This window comes from Neodiprion lecontei, chromosome 3 (genome assembly GCF_021901455.1).
Source record: "Neodiprion lecontei isolate iyNeoLeco1 chromosome 3, iyNeoLeco1.1, whole genome shotgun sequence".
In the NCBI taxonomy this organism is placed as follows: Eukaryota; Metazoa; Arthropoda; class Insecta; order Hymenoptera; family Diprionidae; genus Neodiprion; species Neodiprion lecontei.
This window is the reverse complement of record NC_060262.1, coordinates 41,914,354-41,937,387: the sequence shown is the minus strand read 5'-3', so window position 1 is coordinate 41,937,387 and position 23,034 is coordinate 41,914,354. Positions and strand designations below refer to the sequence as shown.

At 36.9% G+C, this 23,034-nt stretch overlaps 7 protein-coding genes across 16 annotated transcripts; 3 read left to right on the top strand and 4 right to left on the bottom strand.

The window, feature by feature from the left end:
• The first annotated feature begins 427 nt into the window (after positions 1 to 427).
• On the top strand, positions 428 to 2,160 carry LOC107224494 (mitochondrial import receptor subunit TOM40 homolog 2-like). The gene has a single exon (XM_015664562.2). It carries the CDS (start codon positions 712 to 714, stop codon positions 1,717 to 1,719), a length of 1,008 nt encoding a protein of 335 aa, XP_015520048.2. The 5' UTR covers positions 428 to 711; the 3' UTR covers positions 1,720 to 2,160.
• Positions 1,926 to 5,801, bottom strand: LOC107224497 (endoplasmic reticulum lectin 1). 3 transcript variants are annotated; one of them, XM_046735295.1, is made up of 7 exons: positions 5,491 to 5,801; positions 5,089 to 5,262; positions 4,283 to 4,807; positions 3,818 to 3,910; positions 3,186 to 3,338; positions 2,842 to 3,081; positions 1,926 to 2,773 (listed from the first exon to the last, which is right to left on the bottom strand). In XM_046735295.1, exons 1-7 carry the CDS (start codon positions 5,647 to 5,649, stop codon positions 2,528 to 2,530), a joined length of 1,590 nt encoding a protein of 529 aa, XP_046591251.1. In that variant the 5' UTR covers positions 5,650 to 5,801; the 3' UTR covers positions 1,926 to 2,527. The 3 variants fall into 3 exon arrangements, with proteins under 3 accessions (XP_046591251.1, XP_015520053.2, XP_015520054.2); XM_015664567.2 differs by having other exon boundaries at positions 3,818 to 3,871; positions 5,491 to 5,800; XM_015664568.2 differs by lacking the exon at positions 3,818 to 3,910 and having other exon boundaries at positions 5,491 to 5,800.
• Positions 5,802 to 6,111: 310 nt separating this feature from the next.
• On the bottom strand, positions 6,112 to 8,469 carry LOC107224499 (gamma-secretase subunit Aph-1). Its single transcript, XM_015664570.2, has one exon. It carries the CDS (start codon positions 8,160 to 8,162, stop codon positions 7,446 to 7,448), a length of 717 nt encoding a protein of 238 aa, XP_015520056.1. The 5' UTR covers positions 8,163 to 8,469; the 3' UTR covers positions 6,112 to 7,445.
• A 291-nt stretch (positions 8,470 to 8,760) lies between these two features.
• On the top strand, positions 8,761 to 11,389 carry LOC107224501 (glia maturation factor beta). Of its 4 annotated transcripts, none has more exons than XM_046735304.1 (5): positions 8,761 to 8,868; positions 9,042 to 9,201; positions 9,365 to 9,461; positions 9,534 to 9,583; positions 9,645 to 11,389. In XM_046735304.1, the coding sequence occupies exons 2-5, from the start codon at positions 9,199 to 9,201 to the stop codon at positions 9,915 to 9,917; spliced, it is 423 nt and encodes a 140-aa protein (XP_046591260.1). In that variant the 5' UTR covers positions 8,761 to 8,868; positions 9,042 to 9,198; the 3' UTR covers positions 9,918 to 11,389. The 4 variants fall into 4 exon arrangements, with proteins under 4 accessions (XP_046591260.1, XP_046591261.1, XP_015520058.2 ...); XM_046735305.1 differs by having other exon boundaries at positions 8,795 to 8,868; positions 9,036 to 9,201; XM_046735306.1 differs by having other exon boundaries at positions 8,831 to 8,864.
• LOC107224500 (protein cornichon) lies at positions 10,464 to 12,479 on the bottom strand. The gene is made up of 4 exons (XM_015664571.2): positions 12,325 to 12,479; positions 12,109 to 12,177; positions 11,554 to 11,810; positions 10,464 to 11,302 (listed from the first exon to the last, which is right to left on the bottom strand). The coding sequence occupies exons 1-4, from the start codon at positions 12,403 to 12,405 to the stop codon at positions 11,278 to 11,280; spliced, it is 432 nt and encodes a 143-aa protein (XP_015520057.1). The 5' UTR covers positions 12,406 to 12,479; the 3' UTR covers positions 10,464 to 11,277.
• A 127-nt stretch (positions 12,480 to 12,606) lies between these two features.
• LOC107224498 (magnesium transporter NIPA2) lies at positions 12,607 to 15,419 on the bottom strand. Of its 4 annotated transcripts, XM_046735296.1 has the most exons (5): positions 15,257 to 15,419; positions 14,873 to 15,065; positions 14,398 to 14,520; positions 14,086 to 14,228; positions 12,607 to 14,000 (listed from the first exon to the last, which is right to left on the bottom strand). In XM_046735296.1, exons 2-5 carry the CDS (start codon positions 14,967 to 14,969, stop codon positions 13,263 to 13,265), a joined length of 1,101 nt encoding a protein of 366 aa, XP_046591252.1. In that variant the 5' UTR covers positions 14,970 to 15,065; positions 15,257 to 15,419; the 3' UTR covers positions 12,607 to 13,262. The 4 variants fall into 4 exon arrangements, with proteins under 4 accessions (XP_046591252.1, XP_046591254.1, XP_015520055.2 ...); XM_046735298.1 differs by lacking the exon at positions 14,873 to 15,065 and having other exon boundaries at positions 15,257 to 15,418; XM_015664569.2 differs by lacking the exon at positions 15,257 to 15,419 and having other exon boundaries at positions 14,873 to 15,249.
• Positions 15,420 to 17,390: 1,971 nt separating this feature from the next.
• On the top strand, positions 17,391 to 22,692 carry LOC107224503 (ATP-dependent RNA helicase Ddx1). Of its 2 annotated transcripts, none has more exons than XM_015664575.2 (12): positions 17,391 to 17,519; positions 18,239 to 18,290; positions 18,616 to 18,803; positions 19,169 to 19,368; positions 19,595 to 20,065; positions 20,188 to 20,357; positions 20,439 to 20,601; positions 20,718 to 20,904; positions 21,031 to 21,324; positions 21,458 to 21,675; positions 21,819 to 21,939; positions 22,245 to 22,692. In XM_015664575.2, the coding sequence occupies exons 1-12, from the start codon at positions 17,504 to 17,506 to the stop codon at positions 22,364 to 22,366; spliced, it is 2,202 nt and encodes a 733-aa protein (XP_015520061.2). In that variant the 5' UTR covers positions 17,391 to 17,503; the 3' UTR covers positions 22,367 to 22,692. The 2 variants fall into 2 exon arrangements, with proteins under 2 accessions (XP_015520061.2, XP_046592002.1); XM_046736046.1 differs by lacking the exon at positions 17,391 to 17,519 and adding an exon at positions 17,622 to 17,640.
• Positions 22,693 to 23,034: the final 342 nt, after the last annotated feature.

Genomic DNA, 23,034 nt, shown 5'->3' with positions numbered 1-23,034 from the left:
TCGAGGAGCCACGTGAGGACTCAACCGTGCCGGCGCACAGGGCAAATGTACGCGCAATCGGGAGTCGTACACAAGCTACTTGAAGCGACCACGTGACAACACCCACTGAGCAGATCTGCCTTTGTCTAACGTTAGCGATCAATGTTCAGCTGTGCCATCACTAGCACACACTTCCGTTGGACAATTTCGCGTTGCTCTGTTTTATAGTAATCGTCAAATGCATCTACCACTTGCGAGAAATTCAAGAATCGTCTGGAAGAACTCTGGCAATGTTACGAAAAGATGTCATCCTTGAAGTTTTGCGGGGAATTCAACAAAAGCCATAAGATTATAAAGACATTGAAATCATGCGGCTCTAATAGCAACCTATTGATAAATTTTCGATGAAAAATACAGAGCCGAGTTGCTGCGTTTAACGCGCAGCCATCTATGGACTGAAATTGAAATCACTTACACGCTAAAGCTTGATTTCTCATTTTTAGTGCTTGCCAATGATTCGTGGCGCCTCTAAGCGGGAATGCCGGAAATGATATTCAAATATTGTTTTCTCCCGGCAGATTTAGAATTTGACAATTAATAACCATGAGATATTGATACACGAATAGTGAATACAACTGTTTCTGATCAGTTTGAGCGTGGTTGAACTTTCAGAAGAAGAATTTTAATGGGTCGTACAACGGGCAACAGTTACTGGTAACACAGGGCTTCAGGATGGGTTTGGTGTATGCAACAGCGAATAAACCCAGGGAAACAACCGTTCTTGAAACAGACGAATCTCCGAGTCCATGTGTACCTTGTTCGAGACATCACGAGCCAGAAGTGCCATGTATCCCCTGCGTATCCGACCCGCGTCCAGGGAATCCGGGGACCCTGCAAGAGATACACAAAAAGGTGAAGGACCTGTATCCCCGGAATTTTGAGGGAGCTAAATTGTTGGTAAAGAAAACACTGAGCAGCCACTTTGATGTAGCACACACAATTACCCTGAGCTCGGTAACACCATCGGGTTACAAATTCGGGGCCTCTTACATAGGCACAAAAAGAATCGGGGAAACAGAAAAATATCCTGTCGCCATCGGAGATATAATGCCCAATGGGAACATGACCGCTGACTTTGTTCACACGATTGGCTGTAGAGTTAGAGCAAAGATCGCTGCCCAAATAGCTGACAACAAATACAGAGCCTGCAGCTCGACCTTGGAATACAGGTCCGATGATTTTACGGTCTCGCTCACCTTGGCTAATCCACATTTTGCCAAGCAGCACGGAACGCTAGTGTTGCACTACCTGCAGTCCATAACATCCAGGATCGCATTAGGTGCAGAAGTCGCTTGTCACAGGGGATTGGGAATCCCTGGTGGTCAGCAGACCATTATGTCCGCAGCATTCAGATACAGTACTGGGTATACCACTCTGTCGGCTACTTTGGGAGAAGCAGGTCTCCACGTATGTTACCATCGAAAGAATAGCCAGCAACTGCAGATGGGTGTTGAAATGGAGCTGAATATGAGAACCCACGAGTCTATAGCCACTGTACTTTATCAATTTGATCTCCCTCAAGCCGATCTAATTTTTAGAGCAAGCGTTAACAGTGAGACTACGGTGGCGGCAGTATTGGAAAAGAGACTGTTTCCTATCCCAGCCTCGCTGGTTATGAGCGGCATGTTAAACCACACCAAGCAACAATTCAGAGTAGGTCTGGGACTTAATATCGGGTAGAAAATCAGAATTCAACACTGTAATGTTGTGCAATTCTTTGTACTAAATTGTTGTAAATATTAAATATAAAAATATTCCATACTTGAAAAACTGTTCCTCTGGTTGAAAGAAATTACATTATCTAAACATCAATCAATTCTTAATAAATTAAACCTACTTAGCGATGGAAAAACCACGTGCAAAGAGTGAAAGGCGTCAGGCACATATTCTATTTAATTATTTTATTACCTATACCCCATCAACAGTTTAGAAACACTCTTTTTACACAGCATCGTTTAGCATACATACACTAAGTATTTAAATTAGAAGATAATTCAATTCCAAAACATCCATGGCACTTGTTACATCCCATAGTTCTCTTTCGTAAATTTTAACAAATCCCATCGTTTGCGAATCACGAAGGAATACCATACGAATAATGTCGAAAATTTGTCCTAATGATAAAAAAAAAAAAACTGAATTTCAATACTTGGTTTTATTTCGCATTTTACCTAGAATAATATATTGTCCACATTGAAAAAGATACCCATTTTTTGCAATAGAATTACCATTATCAATAATATTGTGTATTTCACAGTTCGTATCAAATGCTGATAATTTCAACTTTATCAACAGTGCGAATTTACCGCAGTAAGTCCACGTTCATAACGAATACATACAAAACGAGTGAAGAATGCACTGCCAGTATAAATTTCGGTTCGACAGTTTTGTACCGTATACTCGTTGCAATATAATTACAGCATTCGTTATCCTTTGGGTGTTTGCTGATCATAACAAAGAAAATTCTAGAGGGGAACTCTATTCACGGCTATTCGTCTTCATTAGCTATCCTCTCATCCATCTCATCTCTCTCTTGGTGTAATGGCGTTTTCATATCATCAAAATTTAATACAGTTGTATCACCAATCAGCCCATTCTCGTCGGCAAACTCCAAAATGTCACATATGAATGGCGACTCAACTCCAAGAATATACTCACAAGTTTTTGGCTCGAGTAAGTATAGGGACACGCTGGACGGACTGATTGTCAGGTTGTCAGCGCATTTGAGTTTCACCTGAAATTACGTAAGTCAATAGAAGTGCATCTTTTTCATAAATATTCATCAAATGATCATGAACTTACTTCCGTTTGTCTGAGCTTCCCAGTTTTATCACAGGTGCTGCCGTCACTGTAGAAATGAGACAATTGCTTTCTCTGTGCGATAGGTTTTGGCCTTTTATTTGGGTGCGCTACGATCCACTCCAGATGCTTCTTTGTGTCGAATTTACCAAGATTAACCACAGTTTTTGTACCATCTCGCTCTATGTGATACTGATTTACCGTACGACCATAGCAAAACTCGTATTTCCACCAACCATTACCCTGTGTAATGGTACATGTGATATCAATGCAATATCACTTTTTTCATTTTGTAAATGATGTAAGTTTGATGGAATCACTCACAGTATTTGCGAGTAGTGACTCACCCCATTTAAACAGTTTACACCACTTAAAAAATTTTGAATTGGGCTAACATCGATTGGACTAACACCCTGATCTATGGCCGAACTTGCAGTCTCTTCAACATTACTTGTTTCCTCTACTGGGCGGACTTCAACTCTGAACCGCGTTTCTCCATCCTAGAATATACAAGTAGTCTTAGTCGTAATTATTAATATCATAGCGATATCATCGAGTTCCGAATGAGAAAAGTGTATAGAAATTTGTGAGCTAATAATCTTTGCCATAACAGTAGATACAGCTGCAATTCAATGATGCAATTAAAACTGATGTTGTAAAAAGTTTTTCGTGTTTTGGAAGCTTTTCATATTTTTACATAGCAACAGAAGGACGTGGAGATGGGTGGAAGGATAAATTTTTGTCAGTATCAAATGTGGAATACATTGCAATAACTGAAATTATCTCAAGTTAACAGTACAGAAAGAAGTTTATGTTAGTAAGACGAATCACGAGTAACAACTGAATGAAAAAACTTGTACACAAACAAATCAAGGCAGTTATAATAATAGATTGAAAATAAAGTGGATAAAATAGAATAGGCTTAAACCAGTCAAACAAACGTTTAACAGTTTTCCCCCAAAATGGAAAATAGTCTAACCTGGCCCTCCTTATCTACATGGAAGATCGCATAGATTTTCTGCGGCTTTTCATCCTGCGCAAGAAAGAGTCGATTCAATTTTTGGAGAGTAGACTATAATGTACAAAAAAAAACTTAAACCAAACACAAAATATGTTGAAAATAATCATTTTTAACAGATTCACTTAACAATTGATCATTAACCATACAAACAAAACATGATATTTGGTCTGTAGGTGATTGAGGATAAAGCTGTGTTAAAAAAATCAGTCATCGATGTTTTCCTCTGGTATTTTTTAAACGATCTATTGCTTAAATTGTGAAAAAGATGGCAAGAGCAAAAGCTGTTGTCATCAGAGTAATGTAGTTTTCAATATCCCATTACGAATACAACTAAATACCTACTCGACGCTGATCATGAGCAATGAGGAGAATCCTCTAAGCTGATCTCAAAATAAATATTAAGCAATCCCACAAACAATTTACCGTAACTTTCTCATGTCTGAGTTTCAGGCTTTCAGCTTCTAAAGCAACTAGAGACCTGGGTTTCTTTGGAGCGTTATCAACAGGTCTACAGTCAATCACGTTTTCTCCACTGTCTTGCGCTTTGTAATCAGGGTGCTTGCAGAGTAACGGGGATAAAACAACAGCCTCGTACTCGCAGGACGAAGTTTCTTTCAACGAGAAGATTTCGTGTTTCCCATGTGGATAGCAAACGTACAAAACTCTTATCGTCCTTGGTTTATCAGTCAAGTCGCACATCGTCCCATCTGACATCTCGATTTCGAAATACGGCATGTTTACATTTTCCACCTTTTGAACCGGTATTTGTGCTTTCCAGTTCGGATTCTTGGCATGTTCATCGTATTCTGCAGATAGTTTAGCTTTCTGTGATTTGTCAAACGTTCCAAGATAATACTCTTGGACTTTAACTTTTTTTCCTTCTCTCTCTTCGTGGTACTGGCGCACATATCTACCGTGGCAAAGCTCATAAGTCCAATACGATTCTAACTGTAAATTGATAAAATCCTTTATTTTTCACATAGCTATCTATGATTTTCATATATAAATTTTTTGATAGCGTCTGGTGCGGAGCACCACCCTGGAAAGTCGTTCTCACGTTAGTTGAGCATTATTAAACAAAATATTAAGATTCCAGCTGATGAATCACATTTTCCGAATCTACCACTTACTTAACTATTCACTGACTTCTCCAAATATTCCTGGTTATTGCATGAGAAACATGACGCTTGTGGGCTATAATTTAATGCATTAAATGACATGACGCTTACCCGATACGAGCATGAATTTTGAACGAACAATGTTGATAATATTTGTATAGGATTAGGCCCAGCATACGTTTCTCCATTGTCATATTCTTGTTCCGTAGTATCAGGTATCAAACAGTGATATTGTTCATTGTTTGCCGTTGTTATAAAGTAGGGTTCTGCATTTGCTGTGGGTTCCTGGAGGAAAAAATTGGTCGAATTACAAGAAAAGAAGAACTAACCGGGATGGTGGCAGAATCTTTAATTTTTGCATACGTGTATTGTTATTCTTCGTTGAGCGTAAAGCGAAAGTAAATAACAATCAACGTCGCGTAGATTTTAGGTTATGCTCAGGAATGAAGCAAGACTGCGGAAAATTGTACATGTCTAAATAATGGGATTGAATCGGTGGTAATCATTCCATACCAGTAAATCCGTAGCACTTTTCCCGGGCCAATTGATTTTGAATAGAACCGTATCGTCGAAACCCTTCAAATCGTGGCCGTAAACAAAACAAATAACGTTAGATGTGATCAAAGCGATCAAGTGTAATCGGAGATCAGTAAATCCGAACATCATCCTCATTTTTTTGAATCAGATTTTTTTCGCATATTTTCGTATGTTGATATCTTGTAATCTCCAGCTCGTTAATCACTAATGATCGATGACTCGAGAAAATTAACTAACTGACAGCGCAGCAAGGCGGTCCGTCACATTCCCGTCTGCTCGTGTTCGATCATTCGAGACACGAGTTCGAAATCGTTTTAAAATCCATGCGGATGTTTATGATTGGTTGCGAATCGCCTCGAGGAAAACTATCGAATCGCTGCTCGATTAAATTCGATATTATTCAAACGCACATTTCATACTCTGATGGATGTTATAAATCTAAATTAATTCGACACTAAGGTAGTTCATTAATTCTAGAAACAGACCCCGTAGTAGAACAAGTTAACAAGTTTTCAAGTTTCTACAAATTTTTACTGGAATACCCAAGTACATTATAAGTATATTCATTACGAAAAAAATTAAACACTATGCAGCACACCTAGAGAAATTCCGGACAAACGAGTCCGTCTTTATTTGATCAGTTTCTCTTGTCAGCGTGAAATCCCGAATATCATTTATAAAATTACAAATAGCAATTATTAAGTAAATAAATGGTTCAAAATTTTACAACTTAATTTATTATGGGTAATGAAAATGTGTAATAAATACTTATGGGTATAGATACAGGAAATACAACTTCGAATTAGGCACAGAGCAAATTACCTGACTTGAGTGGCTTAGTTCAAGAAATATTCCCTGTAGAAAAATACGTTGGTGATATAAAAAAGTATTTATTCGAATGGCATACAAAATGCAGTTGTATGAATTATATAGATTAATTAATTATTGTAATTCAGCAGGTGAAGCACGAAACATGGTGCAAAATATCAAGGTTCTTCTTCACAGAATTGTTCTACATAAACCATATTCTATATTATACAGTTTTCAAAGAAGTCACCAACATTCCTCATAATTTTGCATCAATACATTGTTCGTTAGAAACACTATTTCTAAATATTCCAACCTGAGGTTTCACATAAAATCAGGCCGTTGTTCAAGATATCCGAGAAAATTTTCCATAAACAATTATTACTTTAACATCTTATTATTTTATATAGTCAAGGACGTTAAAGGCTTACAATTCGGCATCAACAAATGTGATAAACACATCTCATTTATCTGCAGAAAAGACCTTCGCCTCAAAGGTCAAACACAAATAACTCTAATGATTTTCATAGTTTAATTATAATCTGTTGAACATATTTCCTGATGAATTATTCAACTTCTAATAATAAGCATAGGAAATATGCAAGGAAATTTATATATTCAATGGGGACAGTCTGTATCCGTTACACAAAATATTGAAAAATTTTAACTATTAGTCCTACTCAGCTTTGCAGTGATTTTCTTTTACACATTACCAAAATGTAGCATTTGTTGGTTGCAAAAGGAAATAGAAGAAAAAAGGAAACTGAGCAAAACATGTTACTAACAATAAGAAAACTGCACAAGACAATACAATAGTATGTCACGCATCAATTTACTACCATTTGAGCAACATTGGCTCTTGGAAATAGTGATGCAAATAAATTCATGAAAAATTTCTTCAAAGTTTAGTTTTAACACCTCTTCACCTTTCATATCTTCACGACGGCATACAATATATAACAGCTCTAAGTATTAAAGTATTAAGCTCGTCTAATTGTAAGTTGGATAACGCCGCCGTGTTCTTTCATTATTTGTCCACACACCCAGAACTTCAATTAGTATTCGTAATCTTTTAGTAATTCATAAATAATTTCATATCGTCTGATTCGTTCTAGAATTGACTCTCATTTCAGTGAAAAGCATCTCGATATATTCTCCGCTTTTCCACCGACAATTCTAAATGCTATAACTACAGTAGCAACCAGGACGGAGTAAGCCGATATGAGGCTGACAGCGTAAATCTCATATCTATTAAGCAGAGTCATGCAGGATGCGAACAAATGAGATCCTACGACCCATGCAAGATGGGCTTTGCTTCGCCTGTCCAGCGCAGCAAAGAATATAATCCCCCAGAACGTGTGAAGAAGGATGAAGCACAGCGTCGTGGTTGCAGATACTATGAAGAAATACTCGGATCCTTGGTGCAGCCCCATTGTTCCTGGACCGATCGCATCAGCGAGAACATTAACAAGGGCAAAGGCACCACTCATCACTCCAAATCCCAAGCCGCAAACATAGGCGAAGACATGTCTGCTTTCGGCGACGTGGGCAGTCGTCACCTTCTCTAAGCCGCGTTCGGCATTCCTCAGCACCCAATACAGCAGGAATCGAAACGCCTCTTGAAACAGCACTGAGAAGACAAGCCCGAAGGCGAGCTCGTTCTGGAGTGGTACAACAACGTACCAGAGAATAGCGGAGAGGAGGAGGGCTATCAGCCAGAAAAAGGCGCTGGCAATGAGAATTATTATTCTTATCGGTTCAACGGCGACGGTAAAAGTGAACATCGCTAGCGGCGGTCCAAACGCTAGGAGGGCGCATCCGAAAAACTCCATAACTGTCATTTTTCGGCCGTTAATGGGTGGTTATGGCAGTGGTTCGAACAGTTCAAGTTGCCGGCAGACAGATAATTCCGTGAAATCGTATTGCTCAAGACAACCGACACCGTTATCATTTGTAGGATTTTACCATGGAGCAGTCGAGCACTGTTACGGTGTACATTTATCGCCTAAAATGTCCGCAGCGTCAATCGAAAACACGCACCAAATATGTTGAGCTACCGCAACGCGACAGTCGGATGACACAAACCAATTATATCCCAAAATCCGAATCCCAAGTTCTAGGACGTCACTTTAGCTGGCTGTCAGCAGGTCAGCAGTGTCAGCGAGCCCTACCCGACGGTTAAGCTCACGGAGAACTAACAGTAAGTGTGACTTTCGATTTCTTCATTACCGACCGGAATCGCCCTAATTACACTTCTGCAATTTTAATTGTAAGCGAAGTCGTCAAATAAATTTTCCTCAACAAAATTCACAAGGGATCGCTTATGGATATTAGACTCGCAAAACGTCGATATATTCTGGAAAATTACATCTGTTATCCAAAATATTTGGCCTGGTAAAAGCGTACCAAGAGATGATAAGGCAGTTTTATCATCCGCGGGATGCTATGAACGCACGTATTTCATATGCATGGAAATTGCAAATACACACGGATGATACGGCGTTACGTTGAGTGTATCGTAAAGCTACAGTGTTTCTCGTTGCGTACGTACGAATCGTATACTTTGTCCGTAATACCTAATTTTTATTTATCAATTACATGCATTAGAAAGCAGACGTGAAGAATATGTACAGTGTTTGTCAATGCCTGTATGATATTCAGTAAATACACAGTAAATAAATTTGTGACATTTCGTGATATTCATTTAAGTACAGTTACAGTGTTCAATCAACCGATTACCTTCCTGGAATTACTTTTTCTACCACCTCCCGAAGTTTACTCATTGTCAGCTGTCACTTAGCAGTTAACACACCCATTAATTCAGATTGCACCAGAAAGCACTAACCGATTGTAAAACAGTGAAAACGTTGGGGAACCATGGTAAGATATCGTTAATTTTCATTGTCGAATAATAGTAAACTCTCAGTTAATTGGGAAGGAAGAATACTGGTGGGACACAGTGTAACAAATGAATGCGTCAGAATATTTTTATAAACAGTTATTCTTATTATGTCATGAGTTATTGTTATTCTTATTTCTTCAGTCTTCAAACGTGAAAGTATGCGACATCGAAGATGATGTCAAAGAGGAATTGAAAAAGTTTCGATTTCGCAAGAACAAAAATAATGCTGCATTGATTCGTAAGTCGATTCATAAAATGGTGAAAAAAAAAATAGGAACCCTTATTAATCATAGTTTGAATTGTATTTCAGTTAAAGTGGTCAGAGAAAGGCAGAAAATTTGCATTGACGAGCTGCTAGAGGTGAGATCATATTTACAATCAATGATATTTGGTTTCTAACGACTCGCCCACTGTTTTGCAGGACATTACAATTGACGAGCTACAAGACTCGTTGCCCAGCCACCAGCCAAGATACATAGTATATAGTTACAAAATGGAACACGCGGATGGGAGACTGTCTTATCCGATGTGTTTTATCTACTATACTCCAAGAGATAGCCAAATGGAACTGCAGATTATGTATGCCGGGACAAAGTTAGCACTTCAAAAGGAAGCTGACCTCACTAGAGTCTACGAGGTACGAGAGTTGGATGAACTCACAGAAGACTGGCTTAAAGAAAAATTAAGCAGATAAATATCAACTTGTGTATATAGGTACAAGCGATTTGGTGGTTTTTGTAACCAGAAATCAAGTCTAACTGTCCTGTCTCCCGAGACTGTAGATACTTTTTAATAGTGTGCTTAATTTCATATTTTTATAATATGCGAATGCATTGCCTCGCAACAAAGAATGACAGTCACAAGCAAGCTACAAAATTTCTATCTGGAGCATTTTTTGCTTTCATGATTTTTCACAAAAATTTCCTAAAAATATTAGGAAAAACTGACTGATCAGTAGCAAAACATATGACTTTGTAACATCATTCCACTGTGAGAACTTAGAAAGTTCATATCTTTGGCTTGGGAATTCACAAAATATTTAATGCTAATGTTAATTGAGGTGACCTAGCAAGTATTGAATCATGTTATACAAAACTGTTAATCCAATGCTGTAATCTAGAAATGAGACCCGGTTTATTTCTTTAATTTAAAAAGGTTTAGGGTATATCATTTTCTTGCCAAACATCGCTTTAGTTTTAAACTATATCAAATTTAATTATTAATCGTCTTTTTCAAAAGCTTTTTTCTCTTTTTATACGAAGTACTCTTTATTAAAGAATGTTTTCGGTGTGTGCACGTGTATGTGTCATACACGTGTAATTGTTAATGATAAGCCTATTGGAGACATTACTCATTCTATTTGCGATATAACAAGCATAAAGTGCTAGTCAATACAATAGAATACGACATAAAAAGTTGGAGCTGATTTTGTCAGTCGCAAAAATAGAATATCACTTTCTTAAAACGTGTAGTTTCTATATTGTGAGGAATACAAAACACACAAATCTGCCGACATTCTAGATTTTTCATCATACCAAGTATTAATATAGTGTCACTTGTAATTTATAAAACTTTTCACTTAAAAATTTGTTCATTTAGTTCCTGGCTTCACTGAAAATCAACATTTTCTAATTCTTTGTATATTAATACTACAGGTGTAATATTGTGGCAGCAGACTGGAAAATTGAGAAACTAAACGCACGATTGAGGTAGTGATAAGATAAAATTAAGTAACCCAAATAAATACCTACTTATTATTAACACCTTTTTCACTCCACCCAAAAGTCAAACGAATCAATGAAACTTCAAGGAAACGAATGCAATGGTACAAAAGAAATGCTTTTCAGACATTCACCAAATTACGCACGTTACACAATTAATTATTTATAAACACAAGTAGTTCTCCATATTTATACACATTTTACATCATTTCCATTCAAACAGATGTGTTGCCTGAATTTATTCGCACATAAGACTTATTTAATACTAATCTCTAGTGGTTAGTTAGATGTTAAAATGGAACCATGATCATGATTGCTGACAATGAGATTTGCTCATTGAATGAGGGAGCTGATCATTCTGAAACAGAAAACAAAAATTCGATATTTTAAGTATTCATATACACCTAAATAATATATGCTAAACAAATATATGCAGCTATAAATATTCGCAATGTTGTTGTATTTTAGATTAATCCCATTTTTAAATTCTAATAACTGAAAAACATCTTTAGATTCATACGCAAAACTTCACATGAGTAATTCTTATTATTTTTTAAGTTTTTTGCAACCCTACTTGATTAGTAATGTTAATTTGTGAATTTTCCTTACCCGTAAAGGTAGTAAAAAAAGGACAAAAGATAAAACGCCAGTTTGACCCAGCCTTCTCGTTGACATCTCGTTAAGTCAGACGCATTCATTATAGTTGTAGGATCGTAAAGACCGAGTTCAGACATCACAGGCCTGTTCCGAAATCTAAGGAAGTGATAGACGAGCAAAGGAAGGTTCAAAATTAAGGAGAACCATTCTCCGGCAATCAAGAAGAGTACGTTAAAAAAAACGTGTAGAAGGTACTCTGGAACGACAAGCTGAAAATGCGTAAGAAATAAGGTAAATAGAACAGGAAATAAATGTAGCGTTGTTCTATGTTTGAAGTATCTACTATATGTTCCAAGAATAATTGATAAGATATCGACTCAATAGTGTACAGAAATTGTGTCGATCATAACGAATTTAATTTACGTTACAAAGGTCGAGCTAAAAGCAAACTCAGCTAACAATAGATTTTTTTCGTCCACGTTATCACTTATTTAATAAATTATGAAGATTGTAATTTCACTGAGTTCCGAAGTTGTGTTTCAAATCATTGAATTCTCTAAAACTTACCGGGTTTAGACTGTTGCATTGATCGATTGGATTTTTGTACTCTGTTTTTAATTCATCAAAAGCGATGACCTAGAAGAAGGGTGTGTTAAACATTAAATCTTAGATTACGCACAGGCTAAATTTGAGGTTATGTCAATCTCAAAAAAGGCCAGGTAACAGCAATGTTTTGCACTGTTTTAATCAATTGAGCAATAATGCGATATTCAGTTGACTTACGTGAAATATCGAAAAGAATATTAAAAAGGCGTCGATAATTAATGCAACAATGTATGAAAACGCAGCTAGACCGAACGCCATTTTTAACCGTGATGGTGATGTTTTGTACGATTTTTCATTACCGCCTCACATCACGGCGCACGCGCCTCCTTATATTCTCGATTATCATTTCCGGCCGCGAAAGATTACTAACAATAGATGTCAAACCCGTTGTCTCTTGTAATACAGTGATATGCGCAAAGAATTGGGTGGCAGCAATATTACCAATAAATGGTCACAGTGTTTTCCTAAATTATACATATACTTGTAATTTGTATACAATTTATTAGATATATTTATATATATGTCATACTTAGATCGATTAATAATGCAATCTCAAATTTTTCTTTTACAGTTATAAGTTAACACATTTACATTTCTCACTATAAACTTATGATGTGTATATTTACATTGAATGAATTCTCAAGCGTTCACTGGCCTAGGTGCTCACGATTCTATCGCATGGTTGGAAGATATTCGGTAATATACATCATTACACTATCCAAAAACAATCTTCACTTACAACGATTTAAATTCAAAGAATTAAGTCATTACGATTCATTATCACAATTCGTATAACTAGTTGAACGAAAACACACCAAGCTTTAAGTCACATGGTAAACCCTGTTTCCAGCCTACATTGAAGACACAGGAAGAGCTGCTCGGCAACTGGAATGCATTCCTAAGAATGTGTTCTATGATCCAATCTATTCAACGTCTACTGTACATTATGTAAAAATATTGCCACCCATATTACAATTAGTCCCTGCTTGCTTCTTAATTCTCCTTCTAAGTACAGTAACTTCGTGCCTCTTGCATAGTCTTTAAAAAAGATTGCAGTACTCATCTATTTTCAACCATCCGGGAAGCCTGATTATTTAAAATTAGAATACCAACTGTCACACAGTTCTGGTAATACTAGGACTTCCATAAGTATTGTCCTGATCAGATTCAGACTGGTTACTAATGAGGACGGAGTGCTCCCTCGCTTCCCACCTAAAGTCACAAGAGGTGACAAGCTCTCTCCTTGGCCTCAAGATTCCTTGAATGCTGCGATAACTGATATCCAAATCTTTGAAGGCATTTAATAAAACAATAGCAACAAGCACAGTGGAGAATCCGCAAACTGAGCCTAATATATTAGTTGCGGACATGTGCCTCCACTCCTGGAAGAGTATCGCCGACGCCATTATCACAAAAGTCGTAAAGAATACGTAGTAAACGGGAGTCACTATTCCTGTGTTGAATAAGTCTAGAGCCTTGTTCAGGTAGTTCATTTGCACACTCACGCATAAAATTACAGTGAGCAGAAGGACCCAAGTAAGCCAGTTTTCCAATTCATTTGCGCTGCCTGAAATAGTTTCTTTTAATGCAAGACCAAGACCTTTGCAGCTCATCACAGTTAAGGAACCAATAGAGGAGCAAATGAGAACATAGATTATCACATTCTGTCGGCCGTGAGTTGATTCGAATTGGTAAACTATGAAGACACTAGCGGTAATTATTATCACAATGTAACAAATGAAACCAGGCTCTTGAATTTTTGATAGGAGGACTTCAAGATTCTCGATCTCTTCTTCTTTTGGGGCGTGGATTACTATCATTGTTGAACCAACAATGCATAGGAAGCACCCGATCTGAAAAATTATATTAAAGTAGGGCGCCACGTTTTAAACTATTTAATGCCAAAGGCACGATATAGTTTATTCCAAACTAGCCAACCTTTCCCAGAAGATTCAAGTTTTCGTTCAAGAACTTAGATGCCAATACAGCGGCAACCAAGACGCTGAGAGCCCCGAGAGGTGTGACGAGAGATGCTGGAGCAAAAGCATAGGCGGCAAAATTTGCTGCTTCCCCAATTCCCACTAGAATAATAAATGTATATAATTTATGCCATAAAAAGACAATGTGTAATTTTTGTCTAAAAAACGGAAAAATCATGCCACCTATTGTTGTAATGAAAATAATTTTCCCCATACCATCTCATAAATTTATTGTTGTGCAGCAAAATATTGTAAATCGAGCCATACTTACTAGACAATAAGCCTGCCCACCATATCCATTCCTTAAGGTATGCAAATCCTCCTGAACCAGCACGTACCGAACCCTGTTGTTGTATCCGGATGAGAGCTTTCTTTTTTATAATGAAACTTCCACCTGAAGTACATAAACAAGTTTACAGAACGTTTTTTGTATCAACCAGTATATGTATAAACTTGTTTTAAAAGAAATGGTTGTTCATAGAGAGCTTTGAAAGTGATGATTAAAAATACTTTTGCCTGAGATCAATGGTTATGACTCACAAGGTGTCAGCTGTCAGGCTTACAATTACTCTATCTTGCTGTTAATTTGATGATCTCTGATTATAAATAGGAGAAATATTGAAGAAAATGACGTTTTAATAATTATTAGTATTGTTGTTTCGACAGTGTATTGCAGAGTATAATATCTTATTGCATATTCTTTACGTCAAAATCTATCGCATGCACAGAATTTCACCTTTACTAACCTATAAAAATACTGGAGCCTATGGCCAAACCCAATCCAATGTAGAATCCGACGGTATCGTACGGTTTATCAATGCCACTGGATGACGTCTGGTTCATGTTTATTTTATTCGAATGTCAACGAATAGATTCGATTTTCATCGCGTAAAATCACTGATACAACCGAACACGGAATTTCATGAATGGGAATGGATTCTACATGAATAAGAAAACATGTCAAAATCTGAGCCACTACAACTGGTAGTTTTTGGGATGTTATCTATACTACGGTATATTGAGATAACAACGATTATGGCTATCTGACAGTCGCGGGATTATTGCGAGCAGGCTGCGTCACGGATTAATATCGGTGCATTACAATTTTCGTGCGGCTTTCTTATACCTACCTATAATACTATCACGTTATTACCGATGACGCGGAAGAACACATCGTTTGCCAGATCCACATGTGCATATAGAATAAACTGCAGAGCAATGATAGTCTACCCATCCTGCAATGTCCCTCTTCTGCGGAAATGGCTATAATTTTTACCTATTATGTATCATGCGAATGCATAACACAGCGTGGACTTGATGCGGGACGACCGCGACGCTGCCGCGTGGTCACATATGCGCAATATATATGTATACATTAGGCCGGTTTTTTTTTATAACTTTTTTTACTATCTTCTTACATACCCTCTGAAAACTTATTTTTCAGCTATAAACGAAGCCTCGTGAAACTGCGTGGAACTCGGTAGCAAAATTCTAAAAGGTGATACTCGACCAATTTCTTCAAATACTCTAACCGAAATATCTCGAAAACTATACAAGTTGGGAAGCTGTTTTTGGTTTCATTTTGTAGATAATCAAATTTTCTATGATAAAGGTTGACACTAGTGTGCACCTAAATATTCGTCTTGTATTTGATACATAGGTTGAAAGTTGGTGGATTGAATAAATGAGTGAAAATCGCTTATCAACTTTGTTATTGTTGGGATTTCTTTTACTTGTCGCAGAATATTTCGTTCATTTCGTGAGGACAGTTTTCGTGGTCGGTCACTTCTGTGTGAAATTCGGAATATTCCTGTATTCAAAATTTTTTTATTGTACTTTTCACTGTGAATCAACTGCTCTGCACAACCTTAAGTTTGCAATGTCTGCATAAGAGTTGTTCTGATTATATAAATTTAAATAATTTAAACTTACCAAAGATTGGTTTCATTTTGTTTGTAGTAGAGAAAAAATGTCTCTTCTATTGACCAACACTCGACGAAAATTACCCAACATTAATCCTCCGACGGTTACTAACTTCAATATAATATATAAATTTAATGCTATTTTTCTTTCGCTTAAACTCGTTTCGCCACATTTTCGACGTATATTTCTAACTTACCACCTCAAAACGAACTGCCCGACTGACAGCAAATTTGAAACTGAATACAAAGCCTTTGCAAACAATCGTTGACGCTGAATAAACCGGTTCAAACGTGCTTGTTTCCAATGTTGCATCGTAAACTTATAAGTGTACGAATATTTTTGTCCCTGCCATAACAGCGACTTGTCTTCAAATCAGCTACTCAACATAAGATAACAATTAAGTCCGATTCTAAATGTCCAAGCGTGAAATAAAACAATACACGTTTGAATAAAGAAATTGATTGAAAAAATTATTCTTTATTTTATTTATGTCCAAGACGATTTCATTTTGTCTGAACGAACGGATATATAGAGAATTGAGAGTCGTATAATTTAGAGTTTTACGTTATTTCTGTTAATTGTACACCGAGGATTTTGACTCGTCAATTTCGATGTTGACGTATGTACATATCTCTAAATATTGCGAAAAAGGGCTTAACAGCCCTACTCTATACGCAATTCTGAACGAAAACGCTCCATGCATTTTTATTTGACGCAGAAATAAAGAAATGTCACGAATTTTACGAATTTACTTTTGCGATTTCGTAGAATTCGTGCTATTTCTTTATTTCTCTATCAAATGAAAATGAATTGGAGTGAGATAGTGGACGTCGATATTTGGAAATATGATAGTGAGCTGCCTATATTCTCCATAAAAATGATTCAGAGCATTTGTTTTTATAATTTTAGTAGTGAAATGGAATCTTTAGAATGTCCTAGCTGATGAGTTTATAGAATATATGCAAACACGTATGTGTTATCTACATTCTTTACACCGTTATGTAAAAAAGAAGACAGAAAGGTACGAAATAAGGTGTAAATGCCGTTTTTTGGTTTTTTACCAATACATCTATTGTGTTTTCCATTTAATTGAAAAAAGTCGGTGTGTCTATAGTAATCTAGACACTCTACTTCTCTGAAAGGCTTAAATGAGAGATTTTTCTGTTCCTTTCAAATAGTATGTGTATAATATTTTCATCCATTTATTTTAATCCTTTCAGCTATTTTCCCATAGTTTACATAAAAAAAAGGTTTCTAACAAAGTCTGTCATCGTTTTCCTTTTCTTTTTTTTTTTTTTATCGACATATGTGATGTAGTACAGAACGGGGTTCAGAACCATGATTCAGAACCCAGAAGCAGAACAAGAAATTGACAGGACCGGCACTCAGCAGTCTGAGCTACTAACTGCTGTTTCATATCGTATAATTGAAAACATAAAAGTCAAAACTTAAACATGACAGCTTTCGAAGGTTCGTATTTCATGATATCTCTATTCCTTGCGAACCTTTATCGTACCACAATTGTCGGCTGTACAGATTAGACTCGGAGGTTAGGTTATGTTCGGAAACTCCGAAATTCATTTCGTCTGAGGTGAATTTTACTATTACAGTTTCTCAATTCGCCCTAGGACTTACACACTGCATAACTAATACACGTAAATGACGTCATTTGGACCTATTGAACCATTCAATATGACTTTTTTATTACACCTGCACGACAAGTGCAGCTTTGCATGACAGTTTAGCAGAGCAAAAGCAGCCAATCTTATCTCAGATTTGTAAAGATTGGTTCGCACATATGCACTCCACAATTGTTTTATGTTCGTCCCTTGGGAGCTCACTTTTGTTCCTAGGGAAATGAAATTGACCACTCGCGTCCTGCAAAACTCCCACGCAGAGCCCTACCACTTTTCACTCGTTATAAAAACTATTTTGTGTGAGTCGGGCCAAAAGTTAACGATCGCAACTCGTATGATAGCTGCCCCTGCTTCGCTCAGGTACAAACTGCACATTTGTCGCAATCGCAAACTTTCATCCCTTGCCACACGATATACTATTTACCTCACATTACGCTCTAAGCATGCATAACAGGCTTCTTTTAAATAATCTTCTCTATATTATTTTTGTATGTTTATTCTGATATCCAACATGTAATAACTACTCATTTCTTTTTTCTCTATACCTTTCAGAAATGGGCGTACTGCCTGAGATAGCCAAAGCAGTTGAAGACATGGATTGGATGTAAGAATGCTCAACTTTTGCACCTTTCATGCCTCTGTTCTACTTATAATAAAAAACAAGCACATTTCATACATGCGATGCCACATAAACATTAGGAAAATAATTAATTGTAACATGGTAGTTGTCAAAATCTGTACAGTTTGTTACAGAGCTAATTACCAGTCACTTCACTGTCTTTTATGAATAGACCAGTCAGTAATCCTTGTTCTAAAAGTAATTTCCGATTGGCAGCCCCATCGTTTTACTGAAAGTTTGGAAGAATCTTATGTATTCTATAGATTAAAACAAATCTACAGCATTTTAAATTGTACATTCTGAATTATAGGTTGCCAACAGATGTTCAAGCTGAAGCGATTCCCCTAATTTTAGGAGGAGGAGATGTATTGATGGCTGCAGAAACTGGTAGTGGTAAAACTGGTGCCTTCTGTTTACCAATCCTTCAAACTGTATGGGAAACTCTGAAGGATATCGAATCTGGAAAAGCAACGACCTCCAAAGCCAGTCCACAGTCCTGTAAATTGCTATTTTGCTACCAATATTCTCTAGAGTTTATGTACAATGACAAGAGACAAGTTCTTTCGTATTAGCAATATTTTCTTTTTGATTTGAAGTAATGCAGATAGTCGGCATTTCATCCATGTAATTGACAGATTTTAAAGTGTTTTCCACGTAACATATTCATTGTCTGTAAGTTTTTATTTCAAAGCCAATCATTAGAAACTTAATAGATATTTTTTTCTGTACCAATGGTTATGCGTCTTTCGTGTATAGCCACTTTTTGCTCGCTGCTCAGTTAATAACCTGCAACCATCCTACACACGAATTACTATGGCAGTCTATTCCACATTTGCGCACTCGAAAATTTCGTCATCTTCCAGCCCCACACTGGACGATGAGTTTATTTGATAGGGGCCGAGCGCTTGCCGTTACTCCGGATGGTTTGCGATGTCAAAGTCGTGAACAACGCGAATGGCATGGCTGTCGTGCAACCAAAGGTGTACAGGGTAGTGGGAAATTCTATTATGAAGCTACTGTGACTGATGAAGGTCTTTGTCGTGTTGGATGGTCTATGCCACAGGTAACACTAGCATGATAGGGAAAGAATTAAGGAAATCAACTCACTGTCACGAAAGACCCTGTCGCAATAATTGAATACTGATCTCAAAATATGTGTAAACTACACGTCTAGTTCAAACATATACGCAAATTTCCATATTTTACTCAATCGTCACTATTTTACAATCTCAGCTTCCCCTCTTGCAACAATCAGTACAATAGCAAACTTAGATGTATTTACATAACAGGCAAACTTGGATCTGGGAACCGATAAATTTGGATTTGGTTTTGGTGGAACTGGTAAGAAGTCGAATGCCAAGCAGTTTGATAGTTATGGAGAGCCGTTTGGAATGCATGACGTGATTGGCTGCCTGTTAGATTTAACCAATGCTGAAATTCGTTTTACTAAAAATGGTGTTGATTTGGGCCAAGCGTTTTCTTTGAACGCGCAACAAAAATCTTCCATATTCTTCCCCGCGGTTGTATTGAAAAATGCTGAAATGGCATTCAACTTTGGAGCTCAACCCTTCAAACACTCGCCACCCGAAGGCTACATCGCTATTTCCGCAGCTCCAAAGTCTTCTACTCGAGACAATACTGTTTCCGGAAATAGACAAAGTGGTGTCGATAATTTGAAACCAGCCAACAACGCTCCACAGACCATAATCATTGAGCCGTCTCGCGAATTGGCTGAGCAAACTTTCAATCAGATACAAAAGGTATTTATGCTGCAATTTAGAGTTGGTACTAAATCCATTCCTTCCAGTTTATGTATTTTTAATACAAGAAATTTAAATACATCCTTTTCGAATATTGTCCTAATTGCCCTTAAAAAACTCAGTTTAAGAAACATTTGGATAATCCAAAAGTACGGGAGCTCCTGTTGATTGGAGGAGTAAATGTCAAGGAACAGATTTCTGCATTGAATTCGGGGATTGATATCGTTGTGGGAACACCTGGCCGATTAGAAGACCTGATACAAGGTGGCTACTTGTCTTTGACTCATTGCAGGTAGAAAGCCGAATATCACTTAATGAATGTGCTGAAACAGCAGCAGAGTAAGTAATAATCTTGCAATTGTCCACGATGCAGATTCTTCGTGCTCGATGAAGCTGATGGCTTATTGAAGCAAGGATATACCGAGCTTATTGATAGACTGCATCGACAAATTCCAAAAATTACATGTGATGGTAGAAGATTGCAGATGATCGTCTGTTCGGCCACTTTACACGCCTTCGAAGTTAAAAAACTCGCGGTAAAGAGTTTACCAACCTGATTAATAAGAATAAAACATAATTGCACGAAATTGTCAAGATTTTCGACACACTAGGCGCAAAATGTAACTTTATTGAAGATATGCATGTATTTCAGGATCGTTTGATGCACTTCCCAACCTGGGTTGACCTCAAGGGCGAAGATGCAGTTCCAGAGACAGTCCATCATGTCGTTGTCATGGTGGACCCCCAGAAAGACAAATCCTGGCAGTTGTTGAGAACACACATTCGCACGGATGGAGTACATTACAGGGATAATGTCAAACCAGGAAATAATACCGCAGGTTGTTATCATTTCTGATTCACTGTCGAGACAAAAGAATTACAGCATCCAGTACATTGAAATTAAATAAATTGATCAATCTCTATGTGGAAAATACGATAATAACTGGAGACCTGATTGCTTACAGAGACACTTTCTGAAGCTGTTAAAATTTTGAAAGGAGAATACTGTGTCAGTGCCATAAGAGAGCATAAGATGGACCGTGCTATTATTTTCTGCAGGACTAAGATCGATTGTGATAATTTGGAGTCTTATTTAAAGAGTATCGGCAGTAATGAGTTTACATGTGTGTGCCTTCACGGAGATCGTAAGCCACAAGAGCGAAAAGCGAACTTAGAAAAATTTAAGCGTCAAGAAGTGAAGTTTTTAATTTGTACGGACGTCGCTGCCAGAGGATTGGACATTACCGGTCTTCCCTTCAGTACGTACCTAGGGTCTTTCCTTCAAATAGTTTTGGAAGCAATAGAATTTCTGTCATAACTGAAGAAAAAATAAAAATACAATATGCTGTATTTCAAGTTTATCGTAATAATTGCTTTTCGTTTTCTTTGCAGTGATCAACATCACCCTACCAGACGAAAAATCAAATTACGTACACCGGATCGGCAGAGTGGGTAGAGCTGAACGAATGGGTTTGGCTATTTCTTTAGTAAGCAGTGTACCGGAAAAAGTTTGGTATCACGGAGAATGGTGTTCCTCCAGAGGCAGGAATTGCAGCAACACAAATCTGACTGATCAAGGTGGCTGTTGCATCTGGTATAACGAGCCAAGAGTACGTGTCAAAAACCTGTAGAAAATTCTAATTGTACCTACAATTTTTTTGCAACTACAACATTATATCGCATTATGAAGAAAAGTTCATACGTTATTCTAATTCTAAATCTTGAGGCTAGTGATTTTAATTATTGTTCACAGTACTTGGGAGAAATTGAAGATCATTTGAATGTGACAATTCAGCAAGTAGGTCCAGATATCAAGGTTCCTTTGAACGAGTTCGACGGTAAAGTTACTTATGGAGAAAAAAAGGTTAATAGCGGTAAGTGCAATCGATTATTTACGTTTAGCGTTTTTTTCCCCTTATATTTGCCATGTCTTACCTTAGTCAGACTATTCGAAATCTTTATATTTCAGTTGATATAATGACGTAAAACTTCTCACTACGTACCTAATAATGTCTAATAATTTAGTATTGAAATTATTATTCTAAGAATGAAATTCTTATATTTGTACATTTTTCAATAATTTGAACTCATTAAGCTGACGTTGAATGCTATACTTGCTTAAATGAATGTATCTTTGATTTAACATGAAACCGGCATGCTAACTTGAAATTGAATTCAGGAACTGGATACCAAAACCATGTGGCACAAATGGCTCCAGCCGTATCTCAATTGGCAGGACTGGAATCAAAAGCACAGCTTATTTATTTGAGGAGGCATATGAACGTTGGAAAATCGGTTTAGGACCTCTGGAATCTGATTATCAAATACTCATGGCAAGTAATTCGAGGTTCCATGCGCAACCTCTGTCAGAGTGTACAGAAAACAGTTTATGCTATTCTATTTACTCCACAAAAATTATACCAATGCTGCACTAGTTGTTAAAAGTTTAAGTTCCTTGCACCATGTAACTGTAATTTATTATTTTTCAAGATAATCAGTTTGTTTCATAACTTAAACTCGAGTGCTTTCCCGATTTATCTGATCCGCGAGAAAGTGAATATGTTGGATATACACGCCATTGTGTACAATTAAAATAAATAAAGGCTTAAAGAATGTAATAAAATCTATGAATGTAATCGCATTTCAATGTGTCCCAGTGGTACTCTCGAAATTATTACTTAAATTAGTTAACGATAGATAACAGTTAGTTGAAACTCATCACGAAATGGAACGACAGGATACTGTACAAGTATTAGTAATTTATATAAGACATACGGTAAGTATTTATTATATTATAATTGTATGATCATGTGTTATTATTATTATATTATTATTTTAGTTACACAAACTATGTATGGTACAGTATGGTTTGTTGTGTTGCTTTTGAAATATAATATAATTTTTTGTATTATTTAATATCCTTATAGAATATTCTAAATGACTCTTCGAAGATATAATATAATATATGA